The 25578-nt window shown below is 41.1% G+C and overlaps 3 protein-coding genes and 1 long non-coding RNA gene across 14 annotated transcripts in view; 3 read left to right on the top strand and 1 right to left on the bottom strand.

Annotated features, from left to right (window-relative positions):
• The window catches only part of myh11a (myosin, heavy chain 11a, smooth muscle), a 38100-nt gene extending 35969 nt beyond the window's left edge, over positions 1–2131 (top strand). For 2 of the 3 annotated variants that reach the window (XM_035530464.2, XM_081710713.1), the window contains one exon: positions 754–2131. In XM_035530464.2, the coding sequence (XP_035386357.1) occupies positions 754–892 (139 nt within the window). In that variant the 3' untranslated portion in view covers positions 893–2131. The remainder of the gene's footprint in view (positions 1–753) is intronic. The other variant, XM_081710712.1, reaches the window with a different exon arrangement.
• Positions 2132–2270: 139 nt separating this feature from the next.
• Positions 2271–3649, bottom strand: LOC113588788 (uncharacterized). 2 transcript variants are annotated; one of them, XR_014122676.1, is made up of 4 exons: positions 3559–3649; positions 3194–3261; positions 2652–2732; positions 2271–2554 (listed from the first exon to the last, which is right to left on the bottom strand). It is a non-coding gene; the product is annotated as an uncharacterized LOC113588788 (long non-coding RNA). The 2 variants fall into 2 exon arrangements; XR_003411882.3 differs by having other exon boundaries at positions 3194–3649.
• A 192-nt stretch (positions 3650–3841) lies between these two features.
• Positions 3842–12230, top strand: rasal3 (RAS protein activator like 3). Of its 4 annotated transcripts, none has more exons than XM_027028138.3 (17): positions 3867–4923; positions 5438–5568; positions 5806–5908; positions 7003–7070; positions 7215–7303; positions 7422–7650; positions 7757–8431; positions 8533–8677; positions 8821–8965; positions 9171–9407; positions 9730–9931; positions 10138–10229; positions 10434–10689; positions 10810–10917; positions 11233–11423; positions 11523–11607; positions 11713–12230. In XM_027028138.3, the coding sequence occupies exons 1-17, from the start codon at positions 4374–4376 to the stop codon at positions 11800–11802; spliced, it is 3396 nt and encodes a 1131-aa protein (XP_026883939.2). In that variant the 5' UTR covers positions 3867–4373; the 3' UTR covers positions 11803–12230. The 4 variants fall into 4 exon arrangements, with proteins under 4 accessions (XP_081566840.1, XP_026883939.2, XP_026883938.2 ...); XM_027028137.3 differs by having other exon boundaries at positions 3871–4923; positions 5435–5568; XM_081710714.1 differs by lacking the exons at positions 11523–11607; positions 11713–12230 and having other exon boundaries at positions 3842–4923; positions 5435–5568; positions 11151–11394.
• A 6562-nt stretch (positions 12231–18792) lies between these two features.
• Positions 18793–24942, top strand: wiza (WIZ zinc finger a). Of its 5 annotated transcripts, none has more exons than XM_027028157.3 (10): positions 18793–18967; positions 19551–19649; positions 20070–20594; positions 20747–21142; positions 21676–22143; positions 22387–22716; positions 22970–23184; positions 23465–23678; positions 23779–23944; positions 24207–24942. In XM_027028157.3, the coding sequence occupies exons 2-10, from the start codon at positions 19556–19558 to the stop codon at positions 24391–24393; spliced, it is 2595 nt and encodes an 864-aa protein (XP_026883958.2). In that variant the 5' UTR covers positions 18793–18967; positions 19551–19555; the 3' UTR covers positions 24394–24942. The 5 variants fall into 5 exon arrangements, 4 of the variants coding, with proteins under 4 accessions (XP_026883958.2, XP_026883957.2, XP_026883959.2 ...); XR_014122674.1 differs by lacking the exon at positions 18793–18967 and adding an exon at positions 18994–19380 and having other exon boundaries at positions 23825–23944; positions 24207–24386; XM_027028156.3 differs by lacking the exon at positions 18793–18967 and adding an exon at positions 18997–19380 and having other exon boundaries at positions 20750–21142.
• Positions 24943–25578: the final 636 nt, after the last annotated feature.

Below are 25578 nucleotides of genomic sequence, written 5' to 3'. Positions count from 1 at the left end.
CTGACAGAACCATCTCATTTAGCCTGTATTTACAGGACTCAAATGAGACAATAATGCTTCCATAATCTCTTGACCTTTAGTGTAATGTTCTTCTCTAAAAGACACACCTGTGGCTGTATTCTGGTGGGAAACACACTTGTTTTCATGCAATTCAAAGTATGTAGACATGCACAGAGGCAAGTGAAAACAGGACTCTTTTAGGAATACAGTCACAGCAGTTTCTTTGCATTTCTTTTACCACATTCATCAAGCAAACCCCTACAGACCAAAAGCATCATGGTATGGTACTTATTATGGAAGCTAATGACAGGATTGGTGGGTTCAAATTTTAGGCACTTAATGTAAATAGTACTAGTATTCTACATGTATTACATATTACAGGCTGAACATTGCTTTAATTGCCCATTCAAGTTTAAAATAAAGGAAACCAGACATCACACTTTGCTAGGTTTGTAAAATATTTAACACATTCAACATTCTTGCATAACAAGTAGTTTTCCTGAAGGGCTTTGTTTGACTCAGTCACTCTTTCTTTTCTGTTTACACTTATTATTATTATTATTATTATTATTATTATTATTATTGTCCTTTTTAGTTTCTCCCCTGAAACCTATGAGGCAAATAAATACGTCCAAAACCTATGAGGCAAAACGTCTTGCAGGTTTCAGACCCAGGTTACCATGAATATAAAAGCAGTGTGAGGTTTCCATGGCGTTCCTCTGATGTTGCTTTGCTGTGGCTGTGCTGTTGCAGACGAGGTAACGAGCCATCCTTCAGCAGCTCAACGAGACGCTCGGGGGCGGGCCGTCGAGGGGTGATTGACAGCTCTGATGCTGCTGAGGATGACGCAGACATGCAGGGCGACTACAACGGAACCAAAGCAGGAGAGTAGAGATGGCACCCTGCCCAGCCACACCCTCATTCACAAACATAACTTCATCTGCTTGAAAAATAACCACAATTAAAAAATGTTGTACAATCAAGCACTGCTGTTCAATCAGGCTTCTCATGAGTGGTAATTTCTTTAATTGACACAATCTCAATTTTTGCTAGCCCTTGGCCTTGCAGTATTGGGCTATATTGTTGTTGCCAGTATTATTTTTGTCTGATCTCTTACCAAGGACAGAGAATATAGCTTTTTGAAGATGGCTCGTTAAGGTTTGTTAAGGTTACTGAAGAGATAATGCTTAAAGTAATGCCAGTAAAATTTTTCTGGGCCAAGCTGTGCACATTTATGTTAAAATTTGCTTTGCAATATGTAACAGATCATCTATATTTTAATTTTAAACTCTTTTGAATGTCTTCCTTCTCCATCTCCAAGTTCTGCACTGCATGATATGTGTAGTGTCCTGCACCACATTGTTGTGATACAGCACACAGGTGTAACACTAGCATGTAAACATGTTAGTAATAACACGAGAGTCTGTCTGCTCCTAAAAAGCCTCTCTGGATAGTTATACCAAGAGTTTGTAAGTATGGAGATGCAAGGACTAGGCATTTTTGCTCCCTGCGCAGGGAGATGACTTCCAGTCTCTGATGGAGTGCAACTTCCCAAAACAAAACAGGAAATTCCAGGCTAAATGCAGCATTTTCTATGCTTTTTTCCTCTTTCTAACAGGGCTTTGGACGAGCTATAGCAAAAACAGCAATAAAGATCAGGTATTTTGAAACAAATTTTATAGCACTTTATGATCACTTTCAGTCTATGCAGTAGAGTATTTTATATAAGAAGACTGCATTCTACTGTAACTTCAGAGAACCAAAAAAGAAGTAGTATAGGGATCTTATTCTCAAACACAAAATATTTATACATTTTAAATAGAAATATTCTATGTGTATTTGGCCCCAATGAGTTATCTTATTAAGACAGAGCTGGACAGATCTTTGGGGGAGACATGGACTGTTAAATGTTCAATGTCTACATCAGTTAATAGAGCTATTGGCCCTTCCTAACCCGTAAAAGGAACTAGATAGTATTCGATGATATGATCCTATTGTTCTAACCCCACTCCACTTGTCACCAAAATGTAATCAATGTTTATTGGAAATTATATTTCACTCTATGAATTTGTGAAACCACTTGCACATTAAAATAAAGTGTGAAATAAAAATTGTCTCTAATGGGTTTTAAGATGGTGTTTGATTTGTTTGTTCATTATAAACATACAGAATGATTGCTTTTGTCAGTATATGAGTTGCAAAGTCTTGCTTTCAAATCTAAATCACATTTATTGATCAAATTAGAATTGATTGTAAAATTAGATTTTGTGGCAACAAATTAAATTAAATTAGTCTGAGACTCCTGAACACTTTACAAAAACTTTACATCATTATATGGAGGGGTGTCTGTATCAAAGTGAGGTCAGATCTTTATGCAGCTTAGTTCAGTAAGCAGCGATTTTAGTGAGGACACCTCTGAAGACTATTTGCAGAACCTGCAGTTTTGCTAGTTTGATCTTTGTTGAATACTTCATCGATCTCAACACAAGAGGGCGCTCCTTCCTCTACTTCTGATTTCTTTCTGTTGGAGTGCTCTTATCCCAGTACCATGAACCTGCAATAAATACACAGACACACACACTTTCCTTTCTTGATACTATCAGACACAGATACTTTCTTGTTCAAATGGCATATATATCAGCTTATATCACCTGCTGGGCATCACATCGGTTTAACGTGTCATTTTCATTTAGTTGTTTTCTACACAGCGATGGCCACCTTGGGCTGTTGTCCTAGATTATAGTAAAAGCATTCTTTACTCTTCTGTAATGTCCCTCTATACTGTTTATAACATTAACTTGAGTCTGAAGCACATCAGCACAGGAAGTGGTTTTTGTAGCACGAATGAAACGTATGAAAGTCAACTCAGCAGGAAGTAATGCTACTGTGACAGGAAATATTAGCCAACTGCCAATAAATGAATCAGAAAAAAAGTTGGAGAATACCTAATCCATACCAACTATTTCATATAAAATATTAATGTTCACTACACAAGCTAAAAATACCATGAACCAGCAATAAATGCACAGATATTAATGTTCACTAAATACATAAATATTAATGTTCACTACAGTTACATTTACATTTACAGCATTTGGCAGAAGCTCTTATCCAGAGTGACTTACAAAAGTGATTTGTCATTTCCTTATAGAATACATCCTAGTACAGTACAGTAGGTTAGAGTCCAACATACCAATGATCTAGAATACTGTAGAAATGCAGGGATTGATACTGTAGAAATACAGGGATCAATACTGATGCCTAGAAGTGTAAAATAGATATAAGCTCCAGCAGAGACAACGATAAGTGCAATAACAAACAATACCCTACAATAAGTAAACTACAATAAGTTTCAGTTACTCACAACACAAGCTCACTACACACGCTAAAAGTACCATGAACAAGGAATAAATACAGACACACATACACACTTTCCTTTCTACCAGCTCTGAATTTACAGAAATGTGGATTATAAAGTCAAATTAATATCTCCACTATTTAAAAGCTACATTCATCACTGAGAGATCACTTTTTTAGCTATTGTACAGCAGTACCTACAGGCAGCTAGTTTCAGTCAGGTCTGTGTACTCATGAATTGTCTGATGGTTAGTTGTTTTGTGCTTTCCTAAATTGCGCGTGCTCTTTGGTCAAATAGGAAAGGGTGATGCAACAGAGTATCAGAATGGGTGTATCTATTAGAGCAATTACACATTACAGACCAATATTAGATTTGCCAGTGTATCTGTAGAATTGATACCCAGCACAGACTCTAATTCACTCTCAAGAAAAAAAAGAAGAAAAAAGCCCGGCCCTGAAACTCACTGCTTTTCAGTTTTTACACATACAATGTATATCTCAACCTGGCTTCCTCGCTCAACCTGAGAGACTTCCTGTGTGGCAAACAGCACTCTGAAACCCCAAACACAAAAGAGACGGCACACGAATCTGGTGGATCATCATCTCTCATGCGGATTACTGGGTTCAGCTCTTCGGGGTTCTGCTCCGCAGCTCATGGGTGAGAGACGAGGCAAACATTCACATAGTGAACCAGTGAAAACAGTCAGAGGCACAACATCAACCACCGCGGAGACTCAAAAGAGACAAAAACTCTGCTGAAGAACTTTTGTAGCAGCAAAGGATAGATATTCGATAGCTGTGACTGTCCAACAGGAAGTAGCTGCTGCAAGGCAAGCACAGCATGAGCAAGTGGTTTTGCTGAATTGATGTCTGGAAGGAGGGAGAGAAGACAGTAGACCACGATTTATGCGTCAGTACGTTAAAAAGAGCTGCAGGATTCACCCAGATTTGGCATTTCACTAGAACACCAAAACATTTTAAGAATTGTTTGTGAAGTAAACAGACCTAAAACAAAAATGGGCACAAAAGAAGAGTCAGATTCCATATCATCACCACAGCATAAAGAGGAAGAAATGGTGCAGTCTGTTGAGACAAACTGCCCTACCGAGAAAGAAGCTGAGCGATCAGAAGATGAAAATCCACTGAACACCTACCAATGGCATATCGGTGCAAAGTCCGAGGCGGTGGGACAGGGTACGTTTGATAGGCTAGAGAAAGGAGCTGCAAATAAATGGAGTAAAATGCAGAGCTGGCGGAAAGCTTTGAGTGAAGATACAGGAGACAAATCATCAACAGCACCTCGTGGAGGAGAAAACTCAACAAAAGCAGACAGGCCAACAAGAAAGAACCCTTTCCGCAGGGCCCTGTCAGAGCCGCCAGGGTCGCTGCTCTCCTCTGTACTGTCCCCCTCGTCCTCGGCTGCTGGAACCTCTGAGGCATCAGGCTCTGCCGCCACCACCGAAGCACCTCAGAAAGGAAAAATCAGAAAATACCTGCACCAAGTCTCGCAGAAACTGAAGAGACCACGTCTGCAGACCAGGAACAGCACGCCCATTATAGAACATGGTGAGACCTGTTTTACTACTGCCACAATTTAAAGGATTAAAAGGTACACAATTCAGAAGCTATAAGGTTGATGAATTGCTCAATGGAACACTTTTAAACAATTAGAGTTAGATCATTTTTCAATGAGGGCTTAGGTTAGAGGTCCTACTGTATAATCAAACATGTATAGCCAAGAAAGAGGAGAGCTCAGATCTGTAACAGCCAGTAATGAAAGCTATAGGCAGCCAGAGAGACAGGCTAAAATTTCAACTTCTTTGGTACACTCAGAACCAACCTCACTGCATGATGTTTCAACTTATATATAGTATATATCTGTGTAAAATATATTACTTAAATCTATTATATATAAAGCTATAATATATTACCAAAAAAAGAGCAAAACACATTCCTTTGATGTTCTAGCAATTGTTTTCAGTTCAAGAACATTAACAAGAAAATTAATTGGATATTTAAATTTAACTTAGAAAGTGCTTCTTTAGCTATGATTTTTTTATTATTGTTATCTTACCAGAAGCCCTCAGTCCAGAGCCTGTGGTCCCAGAGGCACTGCAGCTGTGCTGGGCCCCCCCTCAGGACATTCCAGTATGGGATGTCAACAACTGTATTCTGCAGGATGGACAGATCCTCATTCCCCGGGAGGGGGAGGTAGATTGTTTATTTTATAATGCATTCACCCCACTAAATTCACCCCAATAAAACCAAGCTGAACTGCTTCTAATGATTAAGTCCTGGACAAACCGAATATCTCACTATTACCTCTAAAGAACAATGTAGTATATCAGGTTGACTATCCCTAGCTTTTTTTCCTGTATATGTTCTAGCTGACTGAGGTCAGGTTCTGTGTAGAAGGTTTGGTTTATCAGCACTTGATCTTTCCTTCAGCCTATGTTGCGCACAAGGAACCGGACAAGTAGCTGCCTCTCCAGTCTCAGTCTCCAGAATCTCAGTGCCTTAGCGGAGCCATATCAGAGTCACATCAATTTGGGTTAGTACTCCTGCTTTGCTTACAACCCCCTACACATCACGTATGGTTTTTCTGCCTCCATACATATTTACATATGTGATCCTTTATCTTTGAAAGGAAGTCCCAAAAGCATTATTGGATTTTACAGTAAACCCTGGAGGCAAAGGGGCATATTATCTTATTTATCCGCCTTTGGCCAGTTTAGAGCCCTGAGCTTCACAGCCATGATAAATAAAATAAAATTTAAGGTGGGCTTGTGTTCAAAAGTTTGCTACAGAGGAAATAGCTGATGTGATTAGGCATGTGTATGGCTGTGAAATTGCTTCCTGTAAATTTGGGAGATAGCATCACCACTGCATTTCAACCCCTTAGACAAATGCTTTCTGATCTCCATACAAGTATGTGGATTATTCTGATGTAAAAGAAGAAGGTCATATAACTGCATTTAAGAGTTGGTCCTAGATATTAAGAACAAAAGACTGATTAGGAAGATGGACATGGTTTTCAGGCGATGGATTATATGCGGGGGGACTTTTGGTAAGCAAAAGATCACTGTGAGCTGACCGATTTAGGGGTGAAAGGAATCTTTATGGTGATATTTGGTTTATAAAATGGAGTCCACGATATTTGAGTATAATTAAGCCCGGGGTTGCAGTGGTCTACAGTAACAAATTTACTAAACATTCACTAAACTTCAATGTAACTACTGAACTGAGAACTAGAGAACTGTAATTTTGAAGTGCTCCAACCTGAAACCACATCCTGTTTTGTGCTTGTTTTTTACCATAAATATGTATGATTCCTACTAAGTATAGCTTTGTAAAGATTTAACAAATTAGAGATCTGTAAAACCAGAAGACATAATAATTAGTTTTATATCTTGTAGATTTCATTCAGATATCCAAGATCAGTGTATTTTCATTTTAAAATGGCTGTGCGAGAAAGCAAAAGGGAAATGACTATGCTTCCTGTAATGGTTAAAATAAATGTTTTATAGTTATGACATGCTAGTCACCCCTGCATCACCTTAGAAATACATCAGAACATGCACAGGACTGTAATACTCCAAGGATTCATATTTCCAAAGTAATCCTGAGCTGCTCCATATTCTCCAGAGTGCAGTCCAGACCATGTGGCCCCTGGCAATGCTCCTAAGTCAAAAGGCCAAGATGGAGGAGTAAGGGTGAGTTCCTATTGATGCACTTCCACAGTTCACTGCATCCCATCCAGCTATAATCTGCCTATGAGTTGCATGAGATCAGCCAATTCCTTTCATACATTAGCAAGTTTCACTCTCTCACTGTGTTCTTTTCTCTTCTCTCACTAGGCAATGATCAAGCGCCGTTTACAGAGTGGCGCTCAGAAAAAATTGAGCAGCACGCAGCTACATACTGTTGGACTATCAGCAGCTCCAGGGTACAGTATATAGCCTGCAGCACCTATGCCATGACAATCAATCAAATAATTTTGGGGCAGCACTTCAATGATTCATTGGTGTTCACTGATTAGATTGTCATCTATATCTCTGTTTTAGCATGTTTGGCTCAAGAGAATCCCTGTCCATTCCTGTAAGTGCTGCAGAAAGCCTGGATGTAAGTGCAGACCGCACTACTGTCATCAGGCCAGTACACAGCTCCATTCTTGGGGAGAAGTACTGCTTTGAGGTGATAAACTCAGAGAGCAACCACTGTTTTGGGTGCAAATCAGCTGCAGAGAGAGACAGATGGATCGAGAACTTGAGGCGTGCTGCCCAACCGAATAAGGTAGCAAATGAGCTGTGAATTGTAGCAACATGTCAAGCATCAGACATTCTCTGCATGTTCTCTTATTAAGTAAAACACTCAATAATTTTGAATGTTTCCTACATAGGACAACTGTGAGCGTACAGAGAACTCCCTTAGTCTGTGGGTAAATGAAGCCAAAGACCTTCTTCCAAAGAGGCGCTACTACTGTGAATTGTACCTTGACGGCACGCTATTTGCTCGCACTACTAGCCGTGCCGTGGGTAAGTCATCCCACTCAGCAAACCTGGCAGGTGATGGAGGAGCTGGAGCGATAGGTGGGGGTCTTGGAGGAAGTGGAACTGCAGGAGGCTGCCACCTCTTTTGGGGAGAGCTATTTGAGCTCGACAACCTCCCCCACGTCACACAGGTCACTTTGCACCTCTTCCGTGATGATGATCCCAAGAAGAAGCGCCATTCGAAGGATGAGTCTATCCTACATCCACTGGGCAGTGTGGCTCTGAATTTATCAGATATAAAAGGACGGGCTTTTCAGGAGAAATGGTACCCCATCATTCCCTACAAACCTCCTGGCACTGGAAGTGCAAAGGACCAGCTGGGACCACAGGCTTCACTTCGCGTAAAGGCCCGATTCCAGAACTTGAAAGTGCTGCCAATCGAGAAGTACAAGGAGTTTGCGGAATACGTAACTGTGGGCTACGGCCGCATGTGCAGCAGTCTGGAACCCCTTCTTAATGTCAAGGACAAAGAGGAACTGGCAGGAGCCCTTGTACATGTGCTTCAAAGCATAGGGAAGGCAAAAGTAAGTACCTTTGACATCTGCTACATGTGATCATACAGTGCAGAGAAAGAAAGTGTGTACCTTGCACCTGCCAAGGGTGTCAATATTTTTTGCATATACAGGAGTTCTTGATTGACCTAGGCAGTGCTGAAGTCCAGCGCTTGGGGGAGAACGAGGCCCTGATTTTCAGAGAGAACACTCTAGCCACAAAGGCTATTGATGAATACATGAAGCTGGTTGGGCAGAAGTATCTCATTGATACTCTTGGTATGAAGGTTTTATATCAGAATCTACTATAAGTTTAGACCATTACATCTTGTGATAATTGGGTTTTCAAAATCTATTTTTCAAGTCAGAACATCTCTTTAACATTTTCTTGGCTCACATTTGTTTTGTTTTCTGATGAACAGGGAAGTTTATTGCTCGACTGTATGCTTCATCAGAAAGCTGTGAAGTAGACCCTCGGAAATGCTCCACCTCAGACCTCCCTGTCAATCAGAATCATCTAAAAGAGACATGTGCTGAAGTAGTGCAGCAGATCGCTGAGATGCACAGGTTGGTGGAGAGAACATTTTGTTGAAAATGAAACACTTAAATGACACTGAAGGGGAACACTAACAACAATCAATTTCTGTGATACAGAGCATTTTGTAGATATAACTATTTTCTCTTTATACTAGTAACTTGGCAATGACTCAACCCAGTTTTAACGATTTGAGACAGACTTGCTGTGATTCATTGTGCCTCCTGGTGCTTGTAGCTCATTCCCCGTGGAGCTGAACGAAATTTTCTCCAGCTGGGTGTCAGACTGTGAGGAACGTAGACGACCAGAAATTGGACATCGCCTCATTTCAGCATCTCTCTTTCTCCGTTTCCTCTGCCCAGCCATACTCAGTCCCTCATTGTTCGGACTTACCCAGCCTTACCCTGAACCAAACACTCTGCGTACACTCACTCTTACAGCAAAGGTCATACAGAACCTTGCCAACTTCACCTTGTAAGTAAATCTGCAATTGGAGAATTGCACAAAACATTTGCATGCAAGTGTCCCTGCTAGATAGTGTAAAATTCAACATGTCAATTTCTGCATATTTGCATTAGATCAAACATTCTTAAATGATATTATGAATTTTACTTTCAGTCAATTATGCTAAATTATTTTATGATATACAAAGTTCTCAAGGGATCAATCAATCTATCTATCTATCTATCTATCTATCTATCTATCTATCTATCTATCTATCTATCTATCTATCTATCTATCTATCTATCTATCTATCTATCTATCTATCTCAGCTTCTCATTTGACTTTGTTGTAGGTTTGGGGAGAAAGAGGAGTACATGCTCTTCATGAATGACTTCCTGGAGCAGCACTGGGAGCCTATGAGAGGCTTCCTGCAGCGTGTGTCAAACCCCGAGAGTGAGTTGGACATGGCGCGGTTTGATGGCTATGTGGACCTGCCTTTACGCCTTGCAGTCCTCCATAGCCTGCAAGTGGATATTATCTCCCCTATGAATCAGGTGGGCAGTGTAACAAATCCATTTAAAAACTCAATCGCTAAGGTTGTTGTTCTGGATTCTGTCCTGTCACTGGACTCTAAAACTTACTGGATTATAGCCCTCAGTTAACTAGGATTGAAATTCTTTTTAAAAATCTACAAATTATGTTACCATTAAAGATGCATAAATCTACATGTTTAATAGAGTTGCCTTGCTGTTTTTCAAAGGAAACAATAAACAGCCTGCAGCCCCTTCCATCTATCTTGAATCAAATTACAGATCATCTCGGTCCAGATGCTCCAAGGATCAATTGTAGCAAGTGAGGAAGTGGTTTTATTGCTACACAGCCATATAAAAATCAACACTATTCATGTCTTAGTCATTGAATTGGCCTTGGTTAATTTCTAATAAATAATTCAACACTCTGTTACAAGAACATAGTATGAGTACAGTAGTATGGTTAGTTAAATGATTACAGCCAACTCTTCTCACCATTTATCTGCAAAATTTATCTGCACCCAAGTTTCAGAGCAGGAGAATCCAAGCCCTCTTATGTGCCTCCACGAGATCTGGGCAAGTACAGTCCCCTGAACAAGTCTTTGCAGCACCTACCTACAGATTCAAAAGTCAACCACGGCAAAGACAGGCAGAGGAAGCAAGTCAAGAGGACACAAAGCGTTCCTGGATCAGAACGGCGTCATCACCTGTCTCTGAAGAAACAGAAAAGTACTGAAGACCTGTCCACAATGACCCCCATGGCTATATCACCACCACAGCCAGTAAGCCTTTGTTTCTCATCATCCTTAACCAAGGCTCATGAAACATGCGGCTCTATAGTTTTGGTTCGAGCACCTGTGTAGTGATGTAACGATCAATATTTCTTATGTGTGTTGACATAGAGCATACATTTTAAAGCCCCACCTGCTCCTGTTCCTTGGATTAAAGTAATCAACAAAGAGCCTTATCAGATAAAAACAGAATACGAGGAGACGAGCCTTCTGGACAAGGTGCATTCACTTACATCCTCTTCTCTACATCAGCAAATGCACCACTATACCTTGGAGTTTACACTACACTGTCTAAATTGCCAATGCCTTGGAATGGCTTTGTTTCTTTTTTACTAATGTCTCCAAAAAAAGAGGTTTGTGGCATGGCTTTTTTTGAATGGTTACTATACCATCACCATTTTATGAGTATTTAATAGCATTTTAATACTTGTTTCTTTCTTTTTTTTTTATAGATATATTTTCACTTAATAGAAGAAACTGAAGATGCTGTTATGAAACAGCGGTTTGACAGAGGTTTGTTTTTTCTTTCCACAGCATGCACAGGAGTTGTCTGAGCTACGCCTGGGAGTGGAGCAGGTGGCTGAGCGTGAGCTGGAAATGGCAAAACGGCTGGAGGACTTCATTATCCAGAGCCAGGAACAAAACGCTCAGCTGCAGGCAGAGATACAGGAACTCCGGGGCGTTCTAGCGATGCGTGAGGAACAGCTTGTCAGTGCAGCCTTCAGGTAAAGAATACTAGGACATGACTAAAACATGAGTTAGATGTCAGTTACTATTTTACTTTGGCTGGGGAGCAAAATGCTGATCTTTTATGTCTGTTACAGACTGGGGGTCATAGAAGAGGAGCGAGAGGAAGATGAGAGGAAACTAAGTGTTGCCTTGGTTGCAGCGGAACGGATGAATGTCTTGGTAAGTGACGGTAGCTGCCTCTGTTATTGCCCATTTCAAACAAACCATGTCAAACGGGTGCGATATTCTGCATTAATCTGTAAGGCACCATTTCATGTGTTTCAGGAAGAGCAATTTGCTGGCTTGTTGGAAACCATGCAAAGGCTAAACAAGTCCACTAATGAAAGCTTGAAATCATCATACATCAGCACCTAACACGGCAGGATGAAACACCGCGTCCAGTTCTGCATGATGCAAAAGTACCGAAAAAAACAGCTTTATTACTCATATTTTTAGTTTAGTCAATGCAAATATATATATATATATGAGCATGCCTGTGTTTTTCACACAATATTGAAATTCTGGTCGCAAAATTACACCGATTACACAGAATTACTACACAGTTCATTCAAAGGAGCTCTGAACACAAGTATGCATCTTTCCTAAAGTTAAATTTACCATTCCAGTATGACAAGGACATGTGTACAAGTACACTCACAAATAAAACATTTAACAAATTTGACCTGAAATAACTAAAATAAATTTAACTAATGAAAGCCTATTGGTTGTGTATTTTTAGTATTGCTAAATTAGGCTATATTGCCAACAGAATTGACTGAGAGATTAAACATGTTGGATAGTAACTGGCTATGTATTATTTACTTCAACTAAATTCATGTTTATTTATGTAGTATTTTAACAATAGGGATGGTCTCAATGTAGCTGTATAAGAACCAGATGTAGACGCCTAATGAGTGACAGGGAAAGCTCCCTTGATTGAAGGAACAAATCTTCGGTGGATCAGACTTAGAAGGGAACTCATCCACCCTTTGGGTGGCACTGGAGAGAGTAACGCATACAAAATAAATGGAAACAATTGCAAGTAAATATTATTTACAAGAGTAATTAAGTGTCAGGCCAGGGAACCTTATCTATAATCCACGTGAGAAAGCTCTGCCTCTGTCACAGTCCTAGTAAATGTGCTAGTCAGAAAGTATTCTGACTCAATTGCTGCACACAGTGATATGGGTTTAAATTTGGAAAGCTCCTATTCATGAATGTACACGCTTTTCTGGCCCTCCAAGTTGTAGTCAGGTGTATCCTGTTTACTTCGAGATGAGGCAGAACTCAGTAGGAGTCCACCTGTTGCAATTTGAATTGATTTGACATAGTCTGGAAAGGGAAACACCTGGGCCCACAATTTACATTGCGTTGTCAAGACAAAAAGCAATCCATGAAATTCAAGGACCTGTCTGTGGATCTCAACTAAGTTGTGACAAGGCGTGATGGTCCAGCAGAAAAGACGTGTGGATTTGCTTCAGGTTAGACTGCGGTTATGAACCTCCATCTAGGCTTGGAGGCCGTAACAAGGAAGAGGAATGATAAATGGCTAACAGAATGGATAATGGAACAAGTACTTGGTAATAAAACAAACAGAAGCACAAATACTCTCTTTCTTTGGTATATCGGTGTAAAATACAAAAGGTTATTATTACAAACAAATAAACATACTGATGACCCACAATAATGAAAGAAATACACACAGTCCTTACAAAATAAACATACAAAAGACTACCCTCACTACCCAACACACAAACAGAGGCAAAAATCCACACCCAACAAAAATGGCAGCCACTTCTTACCACCAGTATCCAACACCAAAGTACCACACACAAAACAATATTTACACTATCTTTATAATATATAACAGCAATCTAAGCAAGAGGGATGAAGCTAAAATTCAAAGTCCAAATGGGGAAAACAAGGTCATACAAGTATCAAAGCCACAATATAACTCAAAAGCTCACAAGAGTAATCTGTCCAAACCCTAAACAATTCTGCTCCATTTCTCCCTCCTGGGAGGGTCCATTAAATATACGGAGGGGCTGGCATGAAACCTCGCCAAGAAGGGGTGTGGGGATTCAGACAGGGAAAATCCCGGCAGTGAACCTGGACATACGGAGATGCGTTACATCTTACACACGTATCCATCTTTTCCTAACACTGCAAAATGTGTTCATTGAAAAAAAAAATTAAAAGGAAACAGAATATTTACAAATATATAGTAGTTCACAAAATACTCATCTAATCGGTCACAATTTGAGCATGTTCAAACTCAAACCATACTCCATCCAGCTCTTTTTAAGAATCTTTCTACTAAAAGTAGGCCTTACATACAGCTAAACAGGAAGTGATGTGATGTCACTTCTTTTTTTGCATAGGAAATTCAACTATAAAAACTTAGCAAAGGCTACTCCTTTCTCCCTTTAATGAACTTTCCAAGTTATCAATTAATTAACAATCAAGTAATAAATGCTATTTAAACAAGCATGTGTCTGTTCATTTATATCATGTATAAAGCTTTAAGTGTTTCCATGATCAGTTGTAATTGCTATCAAAAGGGCTTTTACAGAATATTGAATAAAGAGTACATGACAAAGGCTAAGGGCAGCAACCACATCTGCTCTCAAACCCAGGTCTTCCAAGTGGAAAGCATGTGCCCTGTTCACCAGACTAAACAGGCAGCTCCCTGACACAGCACCCAAAACACAAATCTGAGTCTCACATCACACTATCTTCTCCATGGGCAGTTCTGTGAGGTGGCAAGGGCTAGCAACTGCCACAAAGAAACAGGCCGTACCATTCCAGCTGCCACCCTATTTGCTGACAATAAAAAAAATATTGGTAGTGAACGTTCATATTTTTCTGTAATGGGCTAAACATCTTTACTCAGAACTTTAGAAGTCACTTTGCAGCCCTGTGTGTTTGCAGCCCTGTATGTTAAAATGGACGTCAGGAAATCTATGATTAAAAAAAGAACCTAGCTAGTCTGTAGTTTATCTAGTCCATTCATGTATGCTAAAAAGTAGCTCACTGATTAAAAGTGGCTTGCATACTGTATAGCTAGCCAGCTTTTTTGTGTGTATGATTAAAAAAGAGGCTGGCGAGCCCACTGTCAGGTATGAAAAAAGATGCTAGCTAGCCTTTTCATAATTAAAAATTATATATATACACACACACACACAAAAACACACACACACACACACATATATATATATATATATATATATATATATATATATATATATATATATATATATATATATATATATATATATATATATATATATAAAGTTATAATTTATAGTACATTTTCATTTCATATAATTGTATAATCTCTGCAACTGTTGTAGCTAATAGTTCATTTGTAACCTAATTGTTATGCTTTGGCTTGGCACAAAGGGGTTAAATGTTTGAAACAGCAAAACAAATTACCCAATCAGAACCTTTCTTTGTTCAGTATCTAGGTGGATGCAGTCAAACTTGCTTTTCCATTGCTAAGGTTTCAAGTTCTGAATTGAGGCCCCCTGTTTAACCAAAAACAATTATGAAGTAACAGTACAATCAACTAATCACATTTAGGTTTTCAATGGGTGTGTCTAATTACAAAGTCATACTACAACCAAGTTGCCAGGTTTGTGGTTTCCCTGCCAAATTGGGCTTTTTTTAATTAAGGGCTTTTTTTTTTAATTGGTGCACAGCTGAGAGAGAGAGAGAGAGAGAGAGAGAGAGAGAGAGAGAAGAGAGAAAGAGGGTGGTGCATTGGATATCATGTCATTATAGATGTCCACGTCCTGACTGACGATTCTAACTTTGGAAAGCAGGTGAATGTGTGCAAGTCGACACTAGAGAAGATGAATTCCAATAATTTTTAAAAGGACAACATAATGCAAGCATGACAAAAAAGAAAGGAGAATGTGAGATTGAAGGAGACAAGGATTGCAAAAGAGAGATACACACACAGAAGATGAAGAGAAAGTTAGCTGGCAGCCTATCGCAAACCACTATTATAATAGGTAAATGGGGAAATATGGTAGACAGTATTTCAAGGACTAAAAGAGAGAAAAGGGGTTGATGGACTGGATAAAATATGTTCCCAATGGTGAGAAAAGGGTATTTTGCAAGTACTGCAAATGAGAAAATGTGAGCTGGTTGCCCGTGCTGCTACAGAAAAACACAAAGGAATACTGCTCCTTTCTCAAACACTAGTACTTTATCTGACACAAGCAGTTCAGCTCCTAGAATGAGTATTCCAGTGAAGATGGCTGTTCATGTTCCTTGCCATTCAGGCATTTTAACTGTTGATTATTTCAGATGTGTAATGGAACAAATTTTCAAGAAAGAGATGAGATTACATTGAACCAAATGCACAGTGCTGATTATTTCAGTGATGGGGCCCGTAGCACATGAAAATCTTCTGATAGATGTCAGGAGTGGACCATACTCTCTAACTGTCGATGAGAGCACAAATGTCACAAGCAAAAAAAAAAAAAAAAAGTGTTTTTCAGCAGATTCTACAGCAAGCACTTTTAGCCGGTGATTCACTTATCATAGCAAACACTATGTTCAAGTTCCTAGATGACAACAATCTGAACATACTGAATTGCATTGATCTTGCGACCAATGGTTATAATACATGTGTGGACAATATAATGTGTGGACTCAGTGCAACAGACATTTCAGGAATGTAATCCCTATATTGTCTACATCAAGTGTGTATAGCATTCCCTTCAGCATTCTGTGCATCAAAGACTGTGCATGTTTCGCCCAGAAATGTGGAGTATATGGTTTCCCAGACCTACAGCTGGTTTTCAAATGCCACCCAGAGGCTTCAGAAATATGCAAAATTGTACAAGACCACAAATGTAGGTGAAAATCCTCTGAAAATACAGGAAGTGGCAGACACTAGGTGGCTTATCATCAGTGAGCTTGTCAACCTTGTCCTGTCACATTATGAAGAGCTGAGGTTGTATTTCCAACTGACAAACGTCACCGAGAGAATATGCTGCTGAGTTGCTTTACCAAATGGTACAGTGACAAAACCTGATCTACCTCAAAGTCCTTCAGTCACTTGTGTCGGCGCACCACTTGGCAGTGGTGGGGCCTGAGCCAAGTCCTGAGTACTAGTCTAATACCTTAGCTGCTGAGCTAATTCATACAAATTCACTGGCTGCACATGAATCAACTGTAAATATGCCATTTTACAAAGTGGATCTGTACATTCTGTACATTGTGTACATATACACACAACCATATACATTGTACATTGTGTATATAATCATAATATACATATATTGTACATACATTGTTAATATATTTTTGTACATATATAGAATATATATTTCTCTATGCACCTGTTTTCTTTTTCCTCAGTTTGGACAGAGCACTCTCAACCATTTCACTGCGAGTTATACTGTGTATGACTATGTATGTGACAAATAAACCAAACTTGAAACTTGAAACCACCAACCCACCAATATATACCAACCAATATCTGAACATGAATGCCATAGTGTTGTACTGACATTTGTTAAAACAATGAACTAATGTACCATGAGGTCCAGCTGGATTTGTAAAATGTATTTGGGCCCCACTGCTCCTGTCTGTCTGTCCATCAGTGTTCTTCTCTCCATTGAGTCCTCATAGCACCCCTTTGCCACCCTATAGGTGAAACTGACTAAAACCACCACTGACTCTCTCCTTCGGGTGGGGTGACAGTCTCCTACACTGCTCTTTTTCTTCTTCTTTTACTTCACACCTCTCATGATTACATCACACATCTCCCTCCAGGGGTTCACACAGAGCTTTCGGGCTGGGGGGGGGGGGGGGTTGTATGGCGGGGTTCTTTAACTATAGACACTCTCCCAATGGCCTTACAATACCATCCCAGTTCTTTCACATTTGTGACGAAGTCTGAGGGTGGCAATCACACCCAGTCTCAAATCCAAGTCTTCCAACAACTAATATTTGCTGGTCTTATCGCTGCTAAAAAAACCAGACATCATTAATTCAGTCCAGATATATGACTATTGGCACAATGTTATTCTGTTATGACATTCTTTCCTTTGAGCCCAGTGCTGTAACGTTAAAGGCAGATCAGCTACAGTACTGATGTGGGATGTGACTGCATCAGCTCCTACGGATTTACTAGAAGCCCACAAGGGGAAAGTGTGAGCGTGGCGTTTGTGTGGTCTGCACTTGTTTATCTTTGTTTGTATTAGATTTTGTAAGAATGTAAGAATAAAACAAATTTTAAAAGTGATCACAAAAAAAAACAACAACAGGTTTTCCAGGAAGCAAATCTGTGCTGTGGTCACCAGACCAAACAGCCAGATCTCTGGTACAGCAGCCATAACACACATTTACCTTCCCGAGTGGCAGTCTTCGTCATCACAGTAAGAATACTTTTGTTAATAAGAAATTTCAGTTTTTGATTTTTAATTATAATTCTCTAAAACATAATTTCAGCATTATGGGTAATTAGGCTAAGTGTAGATTTGAAAAAAGGTAAAACTGGCAATTGTCAATTCAAATTTCAAAAAACATAGTGTGCACCAAGTAAAGACGTCTGAATACTTTCTGAATCCACTGCAAATGCTGAATATTTAACTGAAACCAGTACAATTTGGGAGCATTTTAGACTACCTCTAGGCACCTCCTAGCCTAATCACAACCCACATGGTCAAATAGGTTCTGCTGAATATGTAGTTTGTACTCTCATTTCCCGTCCTTTAGTATAAGCCTCCTATAACCACTGACAGCCTAAGGCGCACAACACCCTCACGTTCAAGGCGGCCTTTGCCTGATACCTTTGTACAGTCGCCTCACTTTGCAATTCGATGGATCGCTACTGGTTACTGCAACTGAGCCATAACACTGCATTTGTCATGTACATTTAGTTCAATGAGGCTTAAAATTACGCAACAGTACTTTATATAAGCCTGGCTATTATCAAAATAAAAAAATTAAAAGTACTGGAAAAATAATTGCAGTTACATTCCTCAATAAAATAAAAGGCTTATGAGAAACATTACACTGTAACAGAAGTTTGACTATCCAAGATGTTGCAATACTTGCTAGCGTAGTTAAATGTCACTGGTAGTCAAACATTAATACATACACAATTCATTTTGATTCAAAATATTTAAATATGCCTGACACTCGAGGAGACCGAATACTCAATAAAATCCCGTTTTGCATATTCTTATGTCTTGCATATTGATATAGCAGTGCAGCATAACACCACACAACTGGTTGCTGCTTTTGTTTCAGGGTGCAAGGCGCGCGCCACGGCGCGGCTAAACCCCCCTCGACGTTTTAATCCTTAGCTGATCTGTGCAGCGCGGCGATCGATTGCTTTTGTCTCGTTATCGGATTTCGACCGTGAGGAGGAGCCTCCAAGGTTCCTACAAACAATAGAGGAACCTACTGTTGACGTAGATTGTAACAAAGCTCATAACCTGTATGGGAACTGTTAAATTTCTCAAGGCTAATTAGCTGCGAAACACATGGCAACGCAGTCTCTGACTTGGTGAATAAGGTACATCTTCTAATTCAGTTACTTGCATAGCTATATTAGCTAGGAAGTTAGCTACGCTAGCTAACGCCTGTCGCGCGAACACAAACAGGCTAGCTGTCCATCACATTGCATCAGTGTGACAAGTCGAGTATTTGTTAAGATTTCTAAATACCAATTAGCTTAATACAGCCTCTTTCTCCAAGTGGTGACGGGTGTTAAAGCCGGGAAGAGCACAAACCCGTCCTGCTAGCTAGATTAGCCAGCTAGCTAAATTAGCTATTGCAAGCACTAGCCACTACAGACAGCGCGATGTGTTGAAGCGTGACGGTGCGTGCGTGTGTGCGCGCGCGCTGAACATTTTACTGCCTTTCTCTGGATTACGTCATGTAGCTAAATGGAACCACTTGTATGGATGAGATGAATGAAATACTCAGGTTTGTTAGAGGCCGTTCTCTTTGCCTTTTACTACAGGCGAGCAAGTCTGGTAATAAATATTAAAATACAAAATAATCCAAGTGGAAATGGGTGTCTTCAGTTCATCAGGTACTCACCGTAACCCTCTGAAACTCACATGTGTTAATTCTCTCTTCCTACGGTATTTAAGTGACCATGGAGAGAGCGGCTTCAGAAACAGCCCGGAAAAGCGCCGCAAGCTTTTCCCTCAGCACGGCGGGACGCTCGCCAGTCACGGAGGACTCGGATGGTGAGTGCGGGAACTGCTGTATGCAAGCATATATATATGGTGATGAGGGTCTTTAACTATAGACTTTATTAGTGTAGCCTCTAGTACACATAAACATGTGTTTCAATGGAACAGACGTTTTTTTCTGTTAGATGTATATTAAAATGATTAGAGAACACATTGGCCTCTTTGGATTCATCAAGAAATGTTAATGTGTTCATTATTTTTGTATTCATTGGGCACTGTAAAGCAGCTCCTTTAAGACTAAGATCTGTTATTTTGATTAGCATTATGGTTGTTTATGTGGAATTTCACATTCTGATTATATGACTAACTTCATATTTCATATTCATATATTAAAATTGTATTACACAACTGTGGATCCATATCATTTTTATTAAATGGCAATATGATACTAACTTTGTGCTCTGTGTGGTCCAGCATCAGGTGTGCATGCATGCGGGGTGTGTGGTGCTTGTTTTGAGACGAAGCGAGGGCTCTCCAGCCACGCCCGCTCACACCTCCGGCAGCTGGGAGTGGCCGTGTCCGAAAGCAGTGGTGCTCCCATAGACCTCCTCTACCGTCTGATCCAAAAGCGGGATGGCAGGCTCCCTTTCTGCACTATGGTTGCCAGATCCCCCAAACCCAAAACCTACAGTCCCAAAAAGGACTCTGGCACAAAACTGAAGATCAAAATATCAAATCTTGTGAAAAAAAAATACAGTAAGTCTCCAGTCCCTGTGGCTGTGAGACCATTGTCAGCCTCGGGTATCTCTTCATCTTTGCTGGCAGATGTTAAGCCTCTTAAAGTCCCTGCTAAGCTGCAGAAGGTTCCAGAGTCCTGCTCACCACTCTCTGTGTCTTCTGCCCCGCCATCACTCAGTGGAAGTCCGACAGCATCACTTTCTCTACCGTCATCCAAACCCCTTTGGGCTCCACAGGAAACAGATGCTCCTCTCAACCTGAGTGAGTAGAATAAGCATTTTTATGCTGCTGTTATGTTATTTATTATGTACTATATATGATTTAAGAGAGCCATTTGTAAATACAGTTAAAATGTGATGTGTATCTGTGTATGTAGGCAGTGTTTCATCATGCTAATTTGTTTTTCATGGCAGCAGCAATGATGGACGCCTCATCGAGAGATGATGTTCACGTGTGTGAGTTGTGCGGAGCCTGGTATGAGACGCGCAAGGGCCTGTCGAGCCATGCTAGAGCACACCTGCGGCAGTTTGGTGTGGAGATGGACTCTAAAGGTGCTCCTATCGAAATGCTCCACGAACTGCTTCAGAAAGGGGATCTGCAGGGCAAGGCAAGCACTCCAGAGCTGCATGAGGCGCATGGCTGTGGGAGATACTCCCCCATATCCACCCCCTCCACAGCCACGTCTAGCAAACTTGACGTGCTGCCTGCTGACCCAGAAACCCCCCCACCTTCTAAAAAAGTGAAGATGTCATCATCATCATCATCATCATCATCGCCGCCATTAGGGGGGCTGAAAGCACAGGGACGAGGTGAGTGCAGTTTGACTGTGGTGTTTATTGGAAGCGTCATCAAGCATTGCTGATGAAGACCTGTTACAGTTTGCTTGCTGTATCTCTAATTTAAACCTAACACTGGATCATCTAATCTAAGGCACTTGAATCATTAGGGGATATGAAAGGCTTGTGTGATTCTATTGTTTTGATGGGTTAATATGAGAGAATACTAGGTGCCTCATTTCTAAATGGTGTACTCTCAAGCAGAAACTGGGATTTATAAAGAAATACTTGGTGGGAAACTGGGCATATATTTATGGAAGCTTTGAGAGAAGGAATTGACAACACTGGAAATAGGGAATTGCATCAAAGTGCACTTTCACCACCATGGTAACGGTCCATATTATTATGCAGATCCATTATTAATAGGAGTTAGTTGGTCATGCGAGGCATTCAAGCCGAAACAGTGTTTGTCTGATATGTTTCTTGATCTATTTGCATAGACCACTTAATTGGCCTATTTCTGGGTTTTCATAGCTATTTTTATATTTTCCTCCTGTTGCGGTCAGGTGACTCGTTGAAGGTTGTAAGCTGTGAGTTTTGTCATGAGAAGTTTAAGAAGAGCCAGAGTCTTGCAAGCCATGCCCGCTCCCACCTGCGCCAGCTTGGGGTCACTGAGTGGACTGCCCAAGGGTCTCCCATGGCAGCCCTCCGAGAACTCATGGCTCGCCGTGGCTCTAATAGCTTACCCAAGCTAAATATCTCACATACCATGCCTCCGCCATCCACGGTGCCACCCCCAACACCCACTACAGCTTTGCCCCCTTTGTCCCCTGCTCACCTGAATCCATCTTCGTTCCCAGTCTCCACCTCTCCCAGAGTGCCTAAAGCCAGGAAGGGTTCACGGACAGTGGTGCCTAAACCAAAGGAGGAGCCTGTGGAAGTGGTGCTGTCCACCACAGAGTGTCCCAGACCAAGGAGCACCCCGTCCCCATTTCAGACATGGCCAGGGCCCAACACCAGCCAGATTACGACAGGCAAGTCATTCTGTCTTCTGTAGCTGTTGGTTCTTTCACCAGCTGTTGGTCCTGATCAGAGAATTGGACTTTAAGTCATGTCAACCTTTCAGGCCATTAACGCTGAAAATGTCAATATTTTATCAGCAGGATAATTATAAACTTACATGCATTTGATACTGATACAATTTCTATGCTGCTTGAGACATGTGTTGGCTAAACTTAACCCTAATCTAATTGTATGAAACGTGTGTTCTCTCTCAGCGCCGAAGCCTGAGGTGGAAGCGACACAGATGGTGCGCTGCGATTACTGCAGCGAGACATTCGATAGCCGCAAAGCTCTATCCTGTCACGCCCGTGCCCACTTACGCCAGCTGGGTGTTAAGTGGTCGCCCAATGCCTCACCCATTGACACCCTGTACGAGCTCATGCTTAGGGAAGGCACATATCAGGGGTCAGAGGTCAAGCCTGAGGGCTCAGCAGGGATGGGTGGCTCATGGAGAAAACCAGGCTCTTCACCCCGCACATTTACCCCGTCACCCATTGATTTCTCCGTCAGAGAAAAAACGGACTCCTCTGATGGCATGTCTGCAGGTAGGACCGGTTTAAACCTTCAGCATAGAGGGTCATTTGTCCTGCAGTTTATGGTGATTTAAATGCTTTATTTAAATGCTTAAACACACTGGGCCTGGTGATTAACTGATGAGGTGAATCAGGGTTGTTTAAGCAACAAATTGCATTGGACTCTTGCTCTACTGTGCCGAAATTAGACATTATGAAAACAGTTCTGAAGGGTTCTGTTGGCTCTGTTAATGGTTACTTCTGTGTAAATGTATGTCTCTACCAGTGTGTGAGGCTACATGTGAGCTGTGCGGTTTCGATTTTGAGAATCGGAAGGCGCTGGCAAGCCATGCACGTGCACATCTCCGCCAGCAGGGGGTAGACTGGCGCACCAATGGCTCACCCATAGAGACCCTATCCATGTGGATGCAGCAGGAGCCAGCAAAGGTGGCTGAGCTCCATAAACGCTATATGCAGGGGGATCTGCCCCATGTCAAGAAGGCAAGATGCACAGCACTCTCACAATACACACGCACACACGCACGGATATAAAAATGTTCTCCACACCTTTACGGAGCGAATGTGAGTAGGCGTTTCTGTGGTAAAAAATTTGAAACTTTAGCCCAGTGCTTGAGACACAAAGCTTCCTTTCTGTCCAGTGTGCTTGAGCGTATGTTTGGACTGGCAAGCCTTGCAGTCCATGTTCTTACCTCTCGGTTCAGTGTAGAACTGAGATCTTTGACTGTGTCTCTGATGGCTCTGATCTCTGACATGCACACAGCGGGCTGCTTCTTCCCCATACCCTGCCTCTGATCCTGAGTCGAGTCGGCCCAGCGTGAGCCGCCTATCCCCGAGCCTTTCGCTGATCTCCAGAGCAGCAGGTCGAGAGGTCAAAGCAGGAGCAAGTCAGCCATCTTTTTCCTCCTCCCACAGGAAAGCTTCAGGCCAGCGTCCTGCCTCACACGTTTCAAACGTTCCCACCCGCCTACCTAGAGGTATCTAACAGCGGAAGGCCATAAGTGTCAGTGCTTAACACCTTCAGCTCCACCAAATGTTTGAATTTCATTACTGTGTGTGTGTGTGTGTGTGGAGCAGGCTGTGAGAGACGTCCTTCTAAACACCTTTCTCACATTGAGAGCAGAGTTGGGGAGGCTGGGCCTCTGAAGCCCCCACGTGCTGGGAATGCCCCCTCTCTCATGCCCCGCCCTCCTGAGAGCAGTCTGGTCAAACTTGTGGGGAAAGTGTACTCCCTTAAATGCAGGTGAGCTGGAAACTTGCATGCCCTCACTGTTCTGATTGCGCTCGGTGCATTCAGGTGGTTACTATATGTGCATCTCCTTTTTCATCTTTGGTATGTGCATTTCCACCTGTGGAGTCCTGAGATTAAACTGCTCTGTCACATCTGATTTTACGAGCAGTTATTTGGCATACACTGTGAGATTATAACTTCTGATTTTATTTTTTGAGGACAGTGATGGTATATTGAGTCCAGTCTCTCTCTGTCTCTGTGTGTTGTGTTTAAGATTCTGTGAAGAAGTGTTCAGAGGGCCACTGTCTGTGCAGGAAGATTGGCTCATACACCTTCGGCAACACATTCTCAACCTCAAACAGGACTCTGCCCATGTCCCCACCCCCACCTCCCAGAGCGCATCTATCCCTTCCCTCGTCCTCTCGGACACACCGCAGTTGATTGGCCCACAGGCTGTATAGGGCCAGGCATACTCCAGCTGTTTAACACCTAAGTGCTTGAATCGTTTTAGGCAAACTACCTTATATAAAGACGCTACTGGAGTACTGAACAGTTGAGTAACCCCACCCCCTTTTACTCAAAGCTCCTCCTCCTCACTCTTGCTTAGATGTTTGGAATGTATTTTATTGTTTGAAAATGGTGCTTTTATATTTTTTTTCTAAGTTGTCTATAGTTTTGATATATATATTTTAACTGTGTTCATGTTTTCATGCTGTTTTAGAGTTTGGGTACCAGACGTTAAATACCAGGTGCGACTTTGGTGTGTGTCTGTGTGTGTCTGTGTGTGTCTGTGTGTGCGCGCGTGTGCGTGTGCTCAAGCACTAACATGACTATGAATTTGAGTGGATTGAATTTGCACCATATCCAGCATCAAAGTATGGAATAAAAATGAATCATTTTTCATCATGTTTTGCACGTTTTTGTGAATCCACAGGAATGTAAAAATCTTGCCAAATGTCTCATTACCTCCATACAATAAAAAGCTCATTTTTGAGAGCCTTTCTCTTTATGCAATGGCTTCACCAGTCCTGGATGATTTAGTATGAGTGCTGTGTATTTTACTTTATTTGGCTACTTGGAATCTTAAAGCCAATTTCTCCATTACCTGTTTAGGTGCTGAAAAAAATGACTTTTTTACACAGCTGTTTTTTGTCTTATATTTCAGTTTTATTACAGGAATAGAAATATTTTTCTTGGTTCAGTCATAAAAGCAGTTGCCCATGGTGATCCTGCATATGTACCTTCCACAACTGCATATTTTAGTTAAATCTTTAAGCAAAACTAAATAAGGTTGAGTTCTTTCCACTTGGAAAAACACTTTACAGAAAAGATAAGCAGAAAACAAGGTAGTTTATTATATGTTGAAGGGTGTGGGGTTTTTTTGTTTGTTTGTTTTTTTGGTGTTTTACAGTTGTCAGCTACCTAGAGTGTCAGAGGTTTCTGTTAACACTACAAACCCCAGAATCACACGATATTTTTCCAGCAAATAAAGTGTAAGCAAAGAATACTGTCTTTTAATGATGTCAACTAATGAGACATTTTTATTTACTTATTTTAAGTTCATTTGATTTTCTTATTTTTATGTGCTTGTATTGTTTGTCTCTGGTGCTTGGGGACTGTGTACCGTTCTTGATTCCTGCTGATGA

This window comes from Electrophorus electricus, chromosome 3 (genome assembly GCF_041902795.1).
Source record: "Electrophorus electricus isolate QZ-2024a chromosome 3, ASM4190279v1, whole genome shotgun sequence".
Classification (NCBI taxonomy): domain Eukaryota; kingdom Metazoa; phylum Chordata; class Actinopteri; order Gymnotiformes; family Gymnotidae; genus Electrophorus; species Electrophorus electricus.
The sequence above is the reverse complement of the archived record's forward strand: the minus strand, read 5'-3'. Positions and strand labels throughout refer to the sequence as shown.